This window comes from Balaenoptera musculus, chromosome 3 (genome assembly GCF_009873245.2).
Source record: "Balaenoptera musculus isolate JJ_BM4_2016_0621 chromosome 3, mBalMus1.pri.v3, whole genome shotgun sequence".
Classification (NCBI taxonomy): domain Eukaryota; kingdom Metazoa; phylum Chordata; class Mammalia; order Artiodactyla; family Balaenopteridae; genus Balaenoptera; species Balaenoptera musculus.
In genome coordinates this window covers 44,624,700-44,641,329 of record NC_045787.1, presented here as the reverse complement: position 1 = coordinate 44,641,329, position 16,630 = coordinate 44,624,700, and the positions used below count along the sequence as shown (strand labels likewise).

The 16,630-nt window shown below is 37.6% G+C and overlaps 1 protein-coding gene across 2 annotated transcripts in view; it reads right to left on the bottom strand.

Moving 5' to 3' along the window:
* Nucleotides 1-241: 241 nt before the first annotated feature.
* Nucleotides 242-16,630, bottom strand: part of RAB3C (RAB3C, member RAS oncogene family) — a 306,013-nt gene continuing 289,624 nt past the window's right edge. The window contains exon 5 of one of the 2 annotated variants that reach the window (XM_036848647.1): nt 242-9,297. In XM_036848647.1, coding sequence (XP_036704542.1) covers nt 9,110-9,297 — 188 coding nt within the window. In that variant the 3' untranslated portion in view covers nt 242-9,109. The remainder of the gene's footprint in view (nt 9,298-16,630) is intronic. The other variant, XM_036848646.1, reaches the window with a different exon arrangement.

The window sequence follows — 16,630 nt, the reverse complement described above, 5'->3', positions numbered from 1 at the left end:
ATGAAGCATGTATAGTTCTTCTGAGGTCTTGCTACTGGCAAGACTTTTACCTAGGGGTAGAGGACTATTGTCTAAAAAAGTGTATTAAGATTTCAAGAAGACATTCTTGTGAGTTCTTTTAGAATGAAACAACTTTCTAATGTTCACTTCAATTATTTATTAGATACAAATATTAGGAAATATTAATGTATAAACTGTGGTAATTTATTAATATTAACTTATACATTTCCCTCTATCACAATTGTATGAGTTCATTGAGGTAGTATTCTATTTATGTATTTTCATGTACACCAAGAAATTAGCACATAGAAGACATTCTATAAATGTTTGATTAATATAACTGGAAGTCCCTTAATTTATTATTTTCCATTAATTTTGATTCTTTGCATGTTGCCTGCTTTGTCTAGACAGACAGGTGACCCTCTTGTCATTGAATTCTGTTCAGAAAGTTATTTTGACCCTTGTGGACCCATGTGGATATTCCTAGGACCATCTCTCTTGGCTTATTTTTAGCACAGAGTTTGGGAAACAGCTTTAGAGGCATATTTGAAAGAAAATATGTGGAAATAGAGCTGGTTGCATGATTAGAACATTAAGCAATCTTAAAATTAGTAGTAGATCTGCTGTGATGCAAATAGATGGATAACTGGGTGCTTCACCACACTCTGAGGTCCAAGACCAAGGCAATCCTGCATATAACCTGGAGCATCACTGCATCACAAACCATACATTTAAAAAAGCCTATACCACTCACACATCCCATCCATACATTGCCTGGTTGAATGCTTCTTTCCCAGGATGTGTCAGTGGGTTGCAAAATAATCATTGGATCCTAGAATTCAGATACAGGAACACATGGTCTTCAGGTAGCAGAGGTGACTTTTTAATACCATAGCAGACTTTCTTGATTCTACAACCAAGAGCTTTGATTCTGGAATATAGTCAGTCAGGTATAAAAAGTTACCTACCTTAAAAGATGACAAATGTTAGAGTTAACTCCTTTGCCTAAGTCCAAAATTATGTGTAGGAAACTCATAGCCCTAAATAAAAATACACTCATTCTGTCTCTAGTTCAAGCTCAGCACTGTGCCTAGGATTGTAGATGAGGAAGGAAAAAAATGGAAATAGGTATCCTAGGACCAAAAGTAATACAAATTGAGAGGAGATGAAAAAAGTTCTCAGACCAAGACTGAGAAATTCAGGAATATAGTCTCTTAGATATTTATTGTAATCTCCAAAAAATAAAACAAGATAAACCCAAAGAACAAAAACCACTTTCTATACAGAATTCACATACGAACTTAATACCTAATAGAGCACATACAGTTCTTACACAATTAATTTTAATAAAGAGAATTAAAACTTCACAATGTGAATACACTTTATAGCGTTAAACCCAGACAAGAGCTCCTGTGGACACATGAAGAGTCATAATATTTGCTGTGCAGCAGTAGTTTTCAAATAAACATCACGATCACTATATGAAAGCATTAAGCCGTTACTCAATTTTTCCTCAAGAAGAGCTCCACAGTGCAGTCACTAAGAAGGAGCCAAAAGTGCCTGGTTACAAAGGAAGGTATTCATCTATGCACTTCCCCACACCCTTTATGGGAAACACAGAACCACAGAAAAATCTCTGGGCTCACATCTGCCTGGTTGACACTGGATTTGACGATGCCTTGTGGTTTGGTGCATGGGCAAAATGTCTAAATCTACTGTTCTTATGAGCTTCAAATTAATTTGTGTTTTGGGCCCGAGTCTGGGGCTGTTCAGCACAGAGGAATATGACGATACTGCAGCTTGCTTTCCTCATGGGGATAAAAACAGAGAGAAGCAAACTGGGGTAATTTGTTGGGTTTCCGAGGGCCAGTCTTGTTCTCTGGAGGAAAACAATGATCTCTAACTGCCAGCTCTGTCCCCCTTCCATTCAAGGGAACAAACTGTGACCTTTCCCATTTATTTGCCTGGCACAGTCTCCTCTATCTAATTCTTTCTGGGATCATGTCTCACCTCTTCAATGGAGCCATTCTTGACTTTTCCTGTTTTTGTAGGTCTCCCATTCTCTGTGCTCCTATAGCCTGACAGAACATAGCATTTAGATCATATCCTGGTATTTTGTTCCTTGTTCTTCAGTCAGTAAGCTTATTAGAGGCCAGAGCCATACCTCTTCCATGTTTGATTCCCACAGCACTGAGCACATGGTATTCAGTAACTATTGACGACTAAACATTTAAACACACCCTTAAATTATCATTCTAATGTTGGCTACCTGCTTACATTTTTCTTTTTTTTAAATTTGGCACGAAGTAGTCTCTAACCTCCCTGTTTCACCCACCTCTACTTGACTTCTGTGGGTCCGAGAGCAGGCTATCACATGTAAAATAGGGCCACATATCGCTGGTAGTGGCCCAAAGCCATTTAATATGATTGGCACATTCTCACATGTCAATTTCAGGCAATTGCCATAGAACTGAAGGCTTCCTGTGATGTACAGAGGGCCATGGTCATCTAAAACCAACAGTTTTTCATCATTTTTAGTGAAAAACTCAACGTTTTTCCCAAGGGTATCATGATTTACTCTAACTAAATGAAAAGGCAAAAACAGTATTAAAATGAGTGTTTGGCCTTAAAAATTAAAATGGCAAATAGGAGTTTAAGGTAGTTGTCCTACTTGAAACTTCATATACATAAATACATAGTTTTTGGTAATCCAGCAACCAGGCCTAATTTCTTGATTTTGTATCTCAGTGAAGTTCTAGGCCACCAATTATGAGATTAACCAAGGGAGTCTGAGGACAAATATATGAGTTTATGATGACATACCAAAGTGATTTAAGGATTCTGACTTGTTTCTCCTATATTATCAGTGTGGACAATTGAGAATTGAAAGTGAATATAACATTAGCTACAACCTAAAAAGACATCAATATTTTAGGATTCTCAGGATTGACAGTGTTAAATTTGCAAACAAAACACAAGGTTGAGTAACAATAAAATATACACAAAAATATGAGTGAAAATTCTTAGGAGACAGAACATGTGATCAACATTTTAGAGAAAAATAAAAATGACTTTTCCTTATGTGCATATTTTTTCTTAGGTTTCTAAATTAACCTCTTATAAAAGGCTTAAGGAAAATTCTGAATTAAAGAAGGGAATGCCTATATAAAATAAACTAACAGTCATTCTGTCTTGAAAATAAAATCCACAATTCTAAAAGGCAAAATTGACATATATTCCCAGATCCTAAATGTTTGGTCTTATAGGGGGAAAAAAAACATACCTTGAAGTAGGCACAGAGGAGTTTCACATGACACCAATAAGGTATTTACTGTATAAATTGTACCACTAGACAAATACAGCTACACGAAATAATCTGAGTAAGTCAAACAGCCATCAAAGCATCTCACACATTCATTATAATTCACTCTTTCACACTAGTTTATATACACTGAGTAAGTCATTAAATATTGCACTTATTGGCCCATGAACCCTCAATTCTGAGGTGTTGAAAAATAGAAAACAAATCTATTTTTATAACATATTTCATGCAACATTTAAGACATTTCAGTTCCACAAACACCATTAAGTAGTTGTACATTTGGACAGTTCAACGGCATCACATCACGTCTGACATTAACAATATATTAACAGGAATTACAGGAAGTTTTCATTCAGCACATATCCTAGGGATGATGAGACAATGCATGGAAAACCATCATACTGAAACAGCAAACAATCCCCAGATTTCACTTTTATGAGGTGTATGGAACCACTAGACAGATGTAATCTATGCTCACGTCCCTGAAAGGCCAGGTGTCTGTGGCTCATGTACCATCTGCATGTTTAAGAATGGCATTCATGAACCTAAGCAACCTCTAGTGCCAAATAATATGACCATGGAAACATTTCCATTAAGAAATAAAGCCACAACCAACTCTCAGTTGTCCACAATGAAGGAAAGTATGAACACAGGTGAATGAAATACACAGGTACCCCCCCCCCCAACCTCATTTCAGCAAGTAATGACCAGTTGAAACTACCACTAACTGTACTGATGGGAGGTAAATGGTGAAACTTGAGTCTCATTTCCTGTTCTTGGTCCTGTCACTCTGTGAGGATAGTGCTTTAAAAAACTGAAATGATAAAAAATCAGGAAGTAGAAAAGAGAATTGTAAATAGAAAGCTCAATTTGTCCACTAGCTACATGGTCTGATCTTAATACTCGAGCTCTGATAGAGGCTTTGAAGTAATTTCTTTTCTTTAGAAGGTTTGCAAAATATATTCTCTCTATCCTCCCCTTTTAATGGGAATTAATTCTCTGCACAGATGCGAATCAAATTAGTGTGAAGAATCTATTTTGTAGACCTTTTTAAGGGAAATGCCAGTTACAGCTGTTGGAGCATAGTAAAAGCTCCCTTTTCCCTAGCACTGAGAAAGCACCATATATGGAAATTTTCCTTCATAGAAAAGGTATCCGTGTTTGAGTGTGTATGTGCTGGGAGGGGCAACACTATCTGTGTGGCCCAAGTGTAAATATTTTAATCTCCTTAAGGGAAGTATTTGACTAGAGTGTCAAGCATTCCTGTAAAGGTTTTTAAGAAAAAAACATTTATTTATGAAACAACAATAGGTGGATATATTTTAAATAAATTCTCTAGACCTGTTTTTGTCCCCTTAGAGGATATTGTATTTTTAGAACCTGGAACCCTTTAGGTGTACTGTAGAGATAATCAAGATGCTTTTTTTCCTGGTTATAAACTTCATCTTTTACCCAGTTTCCCCAATTTGTTTCAGAATATAAAACAGGTTTATGTCTTTAACTGGCTTTGATCAAAAATTTACCTAAAATATAAAAGAATCTAAAAAGCTGACTCTGATGTTTCAGTTGATCAGAAAGACTTCACCATTTTACTGGTAGACCCCTAAAACAGGTATTATACACATATGGGCAAAGCCAAGCAGAGCTGGAGTGGCTGCATCTTCTAGGGGGTGATTAGAAAGGCCACATGGGTCTAGTTGCTCACATGGCAGCCTGACATGGCACACTGAGTGAGTACACACACAAAGGAACAAAGAGTTCTAGTTACCAGTCATGCAAACTATAATTTAGAGAGAGAGAGAGCATTCTTCAGACAGAAAGGTCACCTCCCAAGTATGCCGTGCCAAAAATTCCTGATGGAGCATTCCAATAGTATATGAAAATTATTAAACACTTTTTGACCTAGAAGGGTTTTAATCATGACTTTAAGATTTATCTTAGTATTTCACATGCAGCTGCTACCTCAGCCTTGGGATAGCTTTGTAGAGTCTGGATACATTTTTAATATAGTCCCACAGATGCCACACAGTTGACTGAAGGATGGCACAGTATATCCTCACTGAACACAAAGAGACACATTGGATAAAGCACATCAAAATGAGCCACTGATTACCGACTGCCATGCTCCAAAATTAATGTTGCTTCATGGAAGTTCAGTTAACAGTAGACTGTATTTTACTTTAAAACAAGAACATTGCATCCCTGAAAGTCTATCCTCAGCATAGATGTAGTTAAAATTGGAAGTTTAAATTAGTTCCTGAAAGATAACCAATGTGCTGAACCAAAGAGCTGTTATTAATCTGGATAAGAGTTAAGTAGGTGAAATACATATTTGTTTGTTGAGTATATAGATGTCTTGCATAATTGCGGTTGTAGTGGAATTTATAGTTCACATTTAACATAATGCTGCAGCTTTCTGCAACAACCAAAGACATCATCATAGTTCCCATTCCAAATAAAAATCTTAGCACTTATTTACTAGGCGGGCAAAGGGATAATGATTTTAAGTTAACCTAAAGAGGTGGTTAGAAGTTCATCAAGGCAGTGGAGGTTGCTCAGCGGGGGCAGTGGCAATGAACTAATTCACTGTCTTAAAGCAATTCTTCTTATAAGCCCATAGATAAAATGCTAACTTGTAAACTGCCATCTTAGGACTTAAGAAACTTTATGCACCTTCTACATCCACTCACATCCCCGAAAGCTGAAATGCGGGTCCACTAAATGGCTGTTTAGAGGAAATAATTTCCAGTCCAATTTTTCATTTACATTTAGAATGGAAAGGAATGTCCCCAAACCAAAGCTCTTGGAAGTATCTGCTCAAAACAATCAAGGTTTGATTATGAAAGTAATCGGAGGGATGGGGTGATGAGGAGAAGGGTGACAGAGGAAGAGAAATTTGTTCTTGAAACACTAATTGAGTTGCATCAAAGACAAAAGATGGATGTCTACAATTTACACACTAACACAAACATACACTTTGTAAGATGTCTTTGTTCTTTTGAATACAAATTTAGTTAGGCCATTAGTAAAAATGATCTGTGGTTATTTAAGCTGTTGGCAGACAGAATATGGGAGGTATTGTATGCATGTGTGTGTGTATACACATTTGTGTGCATGATGGCCTAAAGGGTGAAAAACCTAGGAACCACAGTGTTATAAATAATATAGCTTGATGCCAATAGAAGTTTACTTAGTTAATCCTAGGCTGGTTCTTCTTTTGCCAAACTTGATTTTAAAACCAGGATCTCTTGATGAGATTAGGAATAGAGAATTTCTCTCTCTTTCCATGTGCTTTACAGCAGGAGCATAGGTGCTCAATTCATTGAGCTCTGTGACAATCCTTTTTGGAAGCGTCTCACTTAGTGAAGTTCACACTGGGGTAGGGGCTTCAGAACTGTGAATCAATTAGTAAGCCTCTACTTCCATTGAGGTTTGGAAAATAGAAATTATTGTATGTCCCTTGTCACTGACACCTGGGCCATTCTTGCATTATGCTCCCCTGACTGGCATACAGTAGCTCAAGTCTGGTATGTTTGACATTGTGTAAGTGGGTACTTGGCTTAGGTCTTCTGGTTCTAGAGCCATTTAATTTCAATGGCAATTAGCTCTTCAGGGAAGGAGTTTACAAGAGGGCAAAACTCAACTTTCTTTCCAATTTTCTACCCTCTCTGATTTTGCTTTCCATTTTACAATAATATGCATATCAACATCCTTCTGAAAAAGCCATCTGAGACATCATATTTAGGTCCTTGCCATCTGTACGTATGTATGTGAGATCAGGTCTGAGAGAGGATGGGAAGGTCTTCCTGATTCTATTGCTTCATATTAGATTGTAAAAGTCAGCTTAACAGCTATATCATTTAACATGGCCATTTTCTAGACCATGTTAAAGAAATATTACAATATCATGCAAACAGGTTTCTGTTGGAAACAAATCTGCTTTGATGGCCCCTGTCTTCTCTTTCTTCCCTTCACTTTAATTTCTGTGATTTTTGAAGCTAGTTGCCCCATTAAAATCTAGTACGGCATTAATGTCTTCTTGCCTTCACTAGGCTAAGGTCTACCTTGCAGAGTGCCAAAGTGAAAATTTATTGCCAATTAGTGGATCTTAAGCTAAGATGAGAAATAATAAGAATGTGGATATGCTTAAGACATCCCAAATGCTTTCTCCTGTAATTTTCATCTTCTAACTTACTAGTAATGTATGTGACCTAGTTCCCTGACTTGCAGGCATTTAATTCTCCAGAGATATCTTTAGATATGCATCTTTCCCTATCAATATCCTTGCTCAAAAATCTTGCACTCAATAGTTTCATGGGAAGTGTCTCTATTTTTGAAAAGAGAAAAAAAATCTTTAACATGATCACCAAAAAAGGGGAACGTTCACTTAATGGAACTGCCCTTCCAAATATGCCAATGTGTGCCTGCTGACTTAAAGTCCTAGCTGTAAACAATGCTGGGTGGTGATACAGATGCTGTGTCTCTTTTCAGTCCTCACTTAGAATCGCTGGTGGGATTGGTTTGCTTGTTAATCATATATGGTCTTCAGGAAATCCAGGAGAAAGAATCTCTAGGAGAAAGAATCTGGGTGTTCAAATGGTTTCCTTTCTCCTCTCAAATTGCTTACGGCATCCTAAGATTTTTCTGTAACTCTCAGCTCCAAAGAGGGGTCTCTGAGTAACTTACACATGTTTAAAGGCTTACAGAATGGGGATGTGCCTTAAAGGTATAAATACTTGGATTGAAAAAGATTAGAGATGATAATTGTCTTTTCCTCAATCTGAGAGCCATGGAGATACTGTTTAAATGACTTCTTGCCAGGTAAAAGAACCTAGGGAGGTGCAAGCAGAAGGTAATGTTTGGGGGAAGCAAGCCTACATCCCATGGGAAGAGGGGCTCTAACAAGCTTCAACTTAACCTCTGTTCCAAGAGTTGGTGATGGTTCCAGAAAGTCGTGGTGGTATATGTCATGGGGGGAGCTCAGGCCTTGGAATCCCACTGCTACTCATATCCTTCTTGGTTAAGACGCTTGTTACATAACACATTCAGCAGATACCTCTGTCAGTGCCCTCAAATATTCAGAATGTTGGGTGGTGCAGTCTTGGGTTAGGTATTCCTTATTTAAACATCTAAACTAAGACTACTGTTAAAATCTACTTCCAGTCAGGTAAATATTAATCTCTTGGTGAATTTGCAAGGGCCTTAAACAATATTTCATATTTCTTTATAGTCAATGGTCTTCTCAGGTATAGTAACACTGAAAAATAGATACCTTTCCTGAGCAGTACACCAACAAGATCCATGACAGTCTCCCTAATCATGAGTAACATTTCCACTTGATTTTCGATTGAGAGTAAAGCAAATAAGGTCTCCTGAGATCTCGCCCTGCTCACACCACACACACAGCCAATTTCTTGGTTATTATCCCTACAAGTGAATAGTATAATTTGAACCCGTAGCCCAAAACTCAGCTGTACTGAAATTATAATCGGAGGTCCCAGCAGTAGCTTAATCTAAGAAACCCGAAACCAAAAGAGCCTAGAAGACAAATAACAAATCACATGCAAACATCAGGTGTTTATAGATGGATAGTCCTTACAAAGTTAAGATCACATATTTGCCACTTATTAACACCGGAAATCTCCCCGGAATTGAATGCATGTTCGAGCCACAGACATCAAAGATTTCCCTCAAATAATTATTAGGCAGTATAAATGAAGGCTAATTGACCATTTATAAATGCTATTTTTAGCAACCAACCCCTGTGGAGCTGCCTGTACCGGGACACTAACAGCCACAGTTGGGCTGCGGTGGGGGAGGGGTTTCCCTGAGCCTCGTGTTCTGCTTTGCGGCAGTGATGGCTGGATCTGTCTCCAAACTCTCGGACATTTTGTCGCAGATGATATCCACGAGACGCTCAAATGTCTGCTTCACATTAACGTTATCCTTGGCACTTGTTTCAAAAAACTCAAAACCTGGAAGAAACACAAAGAAACACAGCTTGGTCACTTCATACTTCTGCTGAAATTAAATGGGACATGGTGATGGTGGGACGGCAGTGGCTGGTAGGTTTGGTTTGGGTGGGAGATGAGAGGCAGGATGAGGTGCCATTTGAACAAATGCTACCATCTTGCTATCCATTAACAAGAGTTATAAAGTGGAATTAGTGATGTTCACATCTTATTAGTCTCTAGACAAAAAAAAAAAAAAAAAAAAAAGCCTTGGCAAGTGTTAGTAAGGACGACATGAAGAACCCTTGACACAGTCTGTCTCTGCCATCTCTTCCTACAACCCCTGAATCAGCATGCGGCCTCTTCTAATCTTTTCTAGGTCTGTGGTTATTTGGCTTTTTTTTTTTCTTTCCTCATTTCAGATTCTACCAAAATTATTAATTTTCATTTTTTCTTTAACTTGAGGCTTAGAAGACTTCATGTTCATATTCTGCTGTGAAAGGGACTCCCAAACTCCAACATAATGCAGCTCTAACTTTTTCCATGTCTGTCCTACTGCTGCCTAGTAAAGCGTTTGAGGGTAGGCCTTTGGTCAATTTCCAGTGTTTAACTGGACATAAGGTGGCACTAAAGAATCATTGGATTTACCCTAGGCGTGCTTCAACCTCCTTTAGGAAATTTGAGTGGTGTTAGCCTAACAGCCCTCCGGGGCTTTGTATACCATTGCAGCTAGCTACTGGTGCTGATTTTTCCATATCTTCTGTTATCTGTGAGCAGCAATGTTTTATCAACATCTGGGAAAGGACACGATACATTTCAAATAAGCAGCCAGAAGTGCAAGAGGTTACAAAAAAATGCAGTGACAGTTTCACGCGTTGACTGATGTGTCACTGTACCTGGATAGAAGCAGCCTTAGTACGCTGCTCTGTACACAGCCTTGTCACTCTATTGTTTGCATTCACATTGCACGGGCTGAGCTTGCCAGTCAGTTGCCATGACAACCTCCCCACTAGGCCAGCCAGAGATTGCTCTGGTCCATCCAGGGGATGTTGATTTAGGATGTATTGGGTTGAACACAGAAATGCTGTCCTAATCCATTCTGAATTTTACACCCTATAAATCCTTCTGGTTACATCTGGACCTATCTCTGAGGAGCCACATGGATTCAGAATGATTAAATCATGTGATTTCATCCCAGCTCCTGGGGCCAAAAGAGAAAAAAATGGATTAATACTTTGAATCCATGTCAAAATTGCTCTCATGAGCTAGAAATACTTATTTTCTTAAGCAGTATTGAAGATAAACAACAAAAAGCAATTTTCGTTAGAAAATTTAAATTTAAATTAAAAATTTCAATTTTAATTAGAAATTAAAATTTCTAATTTAGTTAAGATAGATGACTATATCTGAGCTCGAATTTCTTTAGTTACTGTATTCTATTGTTAAAATCCAAGCGAGTAACCACAGGATTTGAGCTGAAGGAGCGAGCATGAGTTAAGCCAGGTTCTATAAAATAGCAGTGAATATTTCAAGCCCTCTTTGCCTTGTATTTCCCTTTCATTTGTCTCTCTGGATAGTGTTTATACAGCTCTCTTAAATTCCTCATTTCTTTACAGAAAATGCTATCTGGCGTTAACAGATTTCTCTTTTCTAATGTTTGCAGTCTAAAGGGCTAGATCATTCACCTTTCAACAATTTGATCCAGATTTTGGAAAGCGCAATTGCTTAGATACTTGCCTAGATGTCAGAACTATTTGCATCCTTGTGGGGATTTTCTCAGTGTTAACAGGAGGGTGCTTTAAGTCACAAGATACCAAAACCCCACTGAAATCAGGATCCCTAGATGAGATTTGTGACAAATTATGGGATTTTTTTTCTCCAAAGGTTTCATTTTTCTCTCATCTCTTCTGCTGACACATCTTTTATTTATTAGCATGATTTGGGGGAAGGCACTGAACTTGAAGGGTATCATAAAAGATTTGGCCATTGTAAAACCACAGTAATCCATGCAAACCTTTATTAAATGTGATTCTTTTAATCTGGGCTTTGAGAAACACAGTGTTGCTGGTGTACAATTTGAGGTCAGTAAAATGATCCTTGAGCCCAGGAGCCAGAATGCTCTGTGTCTTGACCTTAACCTGGAACCCCCGGAAGAGAACACCATATTATAACAGCCCTCCATTTATCCAGCATGGATGGAGAAGGAGGTGCCATAATGTGGTGAGAGGGATGGATTGTCAGATAGGAGATTTAGCCATAGGAGCAATACTTACTGGCTTTGTGACCATGGGAAAGTCATGTTTTTATTCTTATGTTCCTTATTTATGACATTTGTCTTACATTAGGCTCAAATGAGAAAATATATGGAAAAGTGCCAAGCAAACCAGAAAATGCTATTATATAATTATATAATAATTATATAATTAAATAATACTATTATTATAACAATAATAGTAAGAAACTAACATTTGGGTGGTTACTGTAGAACAGGTACTATTTAAAACACTGTATCTGTAAGGTAGGTGCCAGTATTTTCTCCAGATTATTGATAAGGAAATAGAGGCACAAAATGGCTGAGTACTTTGCTCATTTACTTGATCAGCCAGTAATGGCAAAGCTGGCATTGGAACTAAACCTGAACATTCTCTGCCTCCTTCAGATACTCTGCAGAGCCTACTGTTTGGTTCCAGTTGAATTGGAAGTTCTATGTTAAGTAATACAACAAATTTTCATCAATTTAAATAGTTAGAGAGTGATTAACTAGATTTAACACTCCGGGTGAAACATATGAAACATCTTTTCTTGATGATTCCAGAGGTACTCTGGTATTTTGTGCTGCTTAAGGTTCATTAAGGTGGCCATCAGGACAGCTGTATGTCTATAGAGAAATATGTGAAAGGTTCTGGAAATTAGGCCTCCTCTCATTGACCACATGTGCTGTTTGTCATAAAATGGGATATTCAGGATCAAACTCAACATCATTATTTTAGCATATGGTTGTTTGGATTCAGGGCAAAGCAAGTTTACCGTGCAATAAATGATTCTCCATCCAGGGGAATCAGTATCTTCATCCAAGCAACTCTATGTGCGACCACACTCCACACCTATGCGTGTCCATGGTGTTTAAAGCTCATGGACTAAACTGTAACCACAAATTCAAACACTTCAGCCTTTATTCTTCTATTGAGTCATTGTTGGGTTTTATGGCCATTACCTCCCAATGTATCATACTAACTTCAGCTATAGCGGCATGACCTTGTTCTTAGAAATATTTAACCTCCCACTCATACACATGAACATCAGTGGAAAGCCAGCACTTCAGTCAGTGATCCCTAGGAAACAGTCTTTTTCATAAAACTTTGAAGATCCTTTCCAATTTACTAGGTAGGACAGTGTGATTTGGCAGATCAAATAAGTAGCCCAAGGTCACAGAGCAAGCTGATTGTGAAGGGTGACAGAGATCTCCTAATAAATAGGTTACTGACTTAGCCTACAGCCTTGGACACCTGTCCCTCAGACTCTATCATCCACTATTAATAATTGCAGCATACACGTTTTCATTAACAAATCAGTGAACACTTTCAATTAATCACAGAAACACTGATCATCCATTCTTATTTCTCTCTAGCATAGATAGCACTGTTCCCAAGATGGATTAGCCTTGCACCATGTTTCAGAACATCTTCTTTTTAAAAAATTTTATTGGACTATAAGTTGATTTACAATGTTGTTAGTTTCAGGTGTACAGCAAAGTGATTCAGTTACACACATACATACATTCATTCTTTTTCAGATTCTTTTCCCATATAAATTATTAAGAATATTAAGTAGAATTCTTGCTGGTTATCTATTTTATATAGAGTAGTGTGTATATGTTAATCCCAAACTCCTGATTTATCCGCTGCCACCATGTTTCCCCTTTGGTAACCATGTTTGTTTTTGAAATCTGTGAGTCTGTTTCTGTTTTGTAAATAATTTCATTTGTATTTTTTTAGATTCCACATATAAGTAATATCAACAGATATTTGTCTTTCTCTAAGTGTCTTACTTAGTATAATAATCTCTAGATCCATCTTAGTATAATAATCTCTAGATCCATCCATGTTGCTGCAAATGGCATTATTTCATTCTTTTTTATGGCTGAGTAATATTCCACTGTATATATGTATCATATCTTCTTTATCCATTCCTCTGTCGATGGACAATTAGTTGCTTCCATGTCTTAGCTATTGTAAATAGTGCTGCAATGAACATTGGGGTGCATGTATCTTTTCAAATTATGGTTTTCTCTGGAAAAAATCCAGGAGTGGGATTCCTGGCTCATATGGCAGCTCTATTTTTAGTCTTTTAAGGAACCTCCATACTGCTCTCCATAACAGTTGTACCAATTTGCATTCCCACCAACAGTCTAGGAGGGTTCCCTTTTCTCCACATCCTCTCCAGCATTTATTGTTTGTAGATATTTTGATGTTGGCCATTCTGACCATGGTAAGGTGACACCTCATTGTAGGTTTGATTTGCATTTCTCTAATAATTAGTGATGTTGAGCATCTTTTCATGTGCTTTTTGGCCATCTGTATGTCTTCTTTGGAGAAATGTCTGTTTAGATCATCTGTCCATTTTTTGACTGGGTTTTTGGTTTTTTGATATAGAGCTGCATGAGCTGTTTATATATTTTGGAGATTAATCCCTTGCTGGTTGCTTCATTTGCAAATATCTTCTCCCATTCTGTGGGTTGTCTTTTCACTTTGTTTATGGTTTTCTTTGCTGTGCAAAAGCTTTTAAGTTTAATTAGGTCCCATTTGTTTATTTTTGTTTTTATTTTCATTAGGAGGTGGATCCAAAAAGATACTGCTGTGATTTATGTCAGAGTGTTCTGCCTATGTCTTCCTCTAAGAGTTTTATAGTGTCCAGACTTACATTTAGGTCTTTAATCCATTTTGAGTGTACTTTTGTGTATGGTGTTAGATAGCGTTCTAATTTCATTCATTTACGTGTAGCTGTCAAGTTTTCCCAGCATCACTTATTGAAAAGACTGGCTTTTCTCCATTGTATATTCTTGCCTCCTTTGTCATAGATTAATTGACCATAGATGCAAGGGTCTATTTCTGAGCTTTCTATCCTGGTCCATTGACACAGCAATTTGTCTTTGCACCAGTACCATACTGCTTTTTTTTTTTCTTCTAATTTTATTTATTTTTTTGGCTGCATTGGGTCTTTGTTGCTGTGCGTGGGCTTTTCTCTAGTTGCGGAGAGTGGGTACTACTCTTCGTTGCCATGTGTGGGCTTCTCATTGCCGGGGCTTCTCTTGTTATGGAGCACGGGCTCTAGGTGCACAGGCTTCAGTAGTTGTGGTGCACAGGCTTAGTTGCCCCATGGCATGTGGGATATTCCTGGACCAGGGATTGAACCTGTGTCCCCTGCATTGGCAGGCGGATTCTTAACCACTGTGCCACCAGGGAAGTCAATACCATACTGTTTTGATTATTGTAGCATTATAGTATAGTCTGAAGTCAGGGAACCTGATTTCTCCAGCTCAGTTTTTCATTCTCAAGAATGCTTTGGCTATTTGGGGCTTTTTGTGTTTCCATACAAATTTTAAGATTTTTTGTTCTAGATCTGCAAAAAATGCCATTGGTAATTTCATTGGGATTGCATTGAATTTGTAGATTGCACTGGGTAGTATAGTCATTTTGACAATATTGATTCTTCCAATCCAAGAACATGGTGTGTCTTTCCATCTGTTTGTCTTCAATTTCTTTCATCAGCATATCACAGTTTTCAGAGTACAAGTCTTTTGCCTCCTTAGGTAGTTTTAGTCCTCGGTATTTTATTCTTTTTGATGTGATGATAAATGGTAATGTTTCCTTAATTTCTCTTTCTGATCTTCCATTGTTAGCATATGTAAATGCAAGAAATTCCAGTGTATTAATTTTGTATCCTGCCACTTTACCAAATTCATTGATGAGCTCTAGTAGTTTGCTGGTAGCATCTTTAGGATTTTCTATGTATAGTATCATGTCTTCTGCAAACAGTTTTACTACTTTTCCAATTTGGATTCCTTTTATTTCTTTTTCTTCTCTGATTGATATGGCTAGAACTTCCAAAACTATGTTGAATAAAAGTGGTGAGAGTGGGCATTCTTGTCTTGTTCCTGATCTTAGAGGAAATGCTTTCAGTTTCTCACCATTGAGAATGATGTTTGCTGTGGGTTTGTCATATGTGGCCTTTATTATGTTGAGGTAGGTTCCCTCTATGCCCACTTTCTGGAGAAGTTTTATCATAAATGGGTGTTCAATTTTGTCAAAAGATTTTTCTGCATCTACTGAGATTATCATATGGTTTTTCTCCTTCAGTTTGTTAATATGGTGTAGCATATTGATTGATTTGCATATATTGAAGAATCCTTGCATCCCTGGGATAAATCACACTTGATCATGATGTATGATCCTTTTAATGTGTTGTTGGATTCGGTTTGCTAGTATTTTTATTGAGGATTTTTGCATCTATGTTCATCACTGACATTGCCCTGTAATTTTCTTTTTTTGTGGTATCTTCGTCTGGTTTTGGTATCAGGGTGATGGTAACCTCAAAGAATGAGCTTGGGAGTGTTCCTTCCTCCGCAATTTTTTGGAAGAGTTTGAGAAGGATAGGTGTTAGTTCTTCTCTAAATGTTTGATAGAATTTGCCTGAGAAGCCCTCTGGTACTGGGCTTTTGGAAGATTCTTAATCACAGTTTCAATTTCAGTGCTTGTGATGGGTCTGTTCACATTTTCTGTTTCTCCCTGGTTCAGTCTTGGAAGGTTGTACCTTTCTAAGAATTTGTTCAACTCTTCTAGGTTGTCCATTTTATTGGCATATAGTTGTTTGTAGTAGTTCTTATGATACTTTGTATATCTGTGGTGTCAATTGTATCTTCTTTTTCATTTTTTGTTTTTTAACATCTTTACTGGAGTATAATTGCTTTACAATGGTGTGTTAGTTTCTGCTGTATAACAAAGAGAATCAGCTATACATATTCATATATCCCCATATCCCCTCCCTCCTGCATCTCCCTTCCACCCTCCCTATCCCACCCCTCTAGGTGGTCACACAGCACCGAATTGATCTCCCTGTGCTATGCAGCTACTTCCCACTACTATTTATTTGATATTTGGTAGTGTATATATGTCCATGTCACTCTCTCACTTTGTTCCAGCTTACCCTTTCCCCTCCCAGTGTCCTCAAGTCCATTCTCTATATCTGCTTCTTTATTCCTGTCCTGCCCCTAGGTTCTTCAGAACCATTTATTATTTTTTTTTAGATTCCATATATATGTGTTAGCATATGGTATTTGTTTTCCTCTTTCTGACTTACT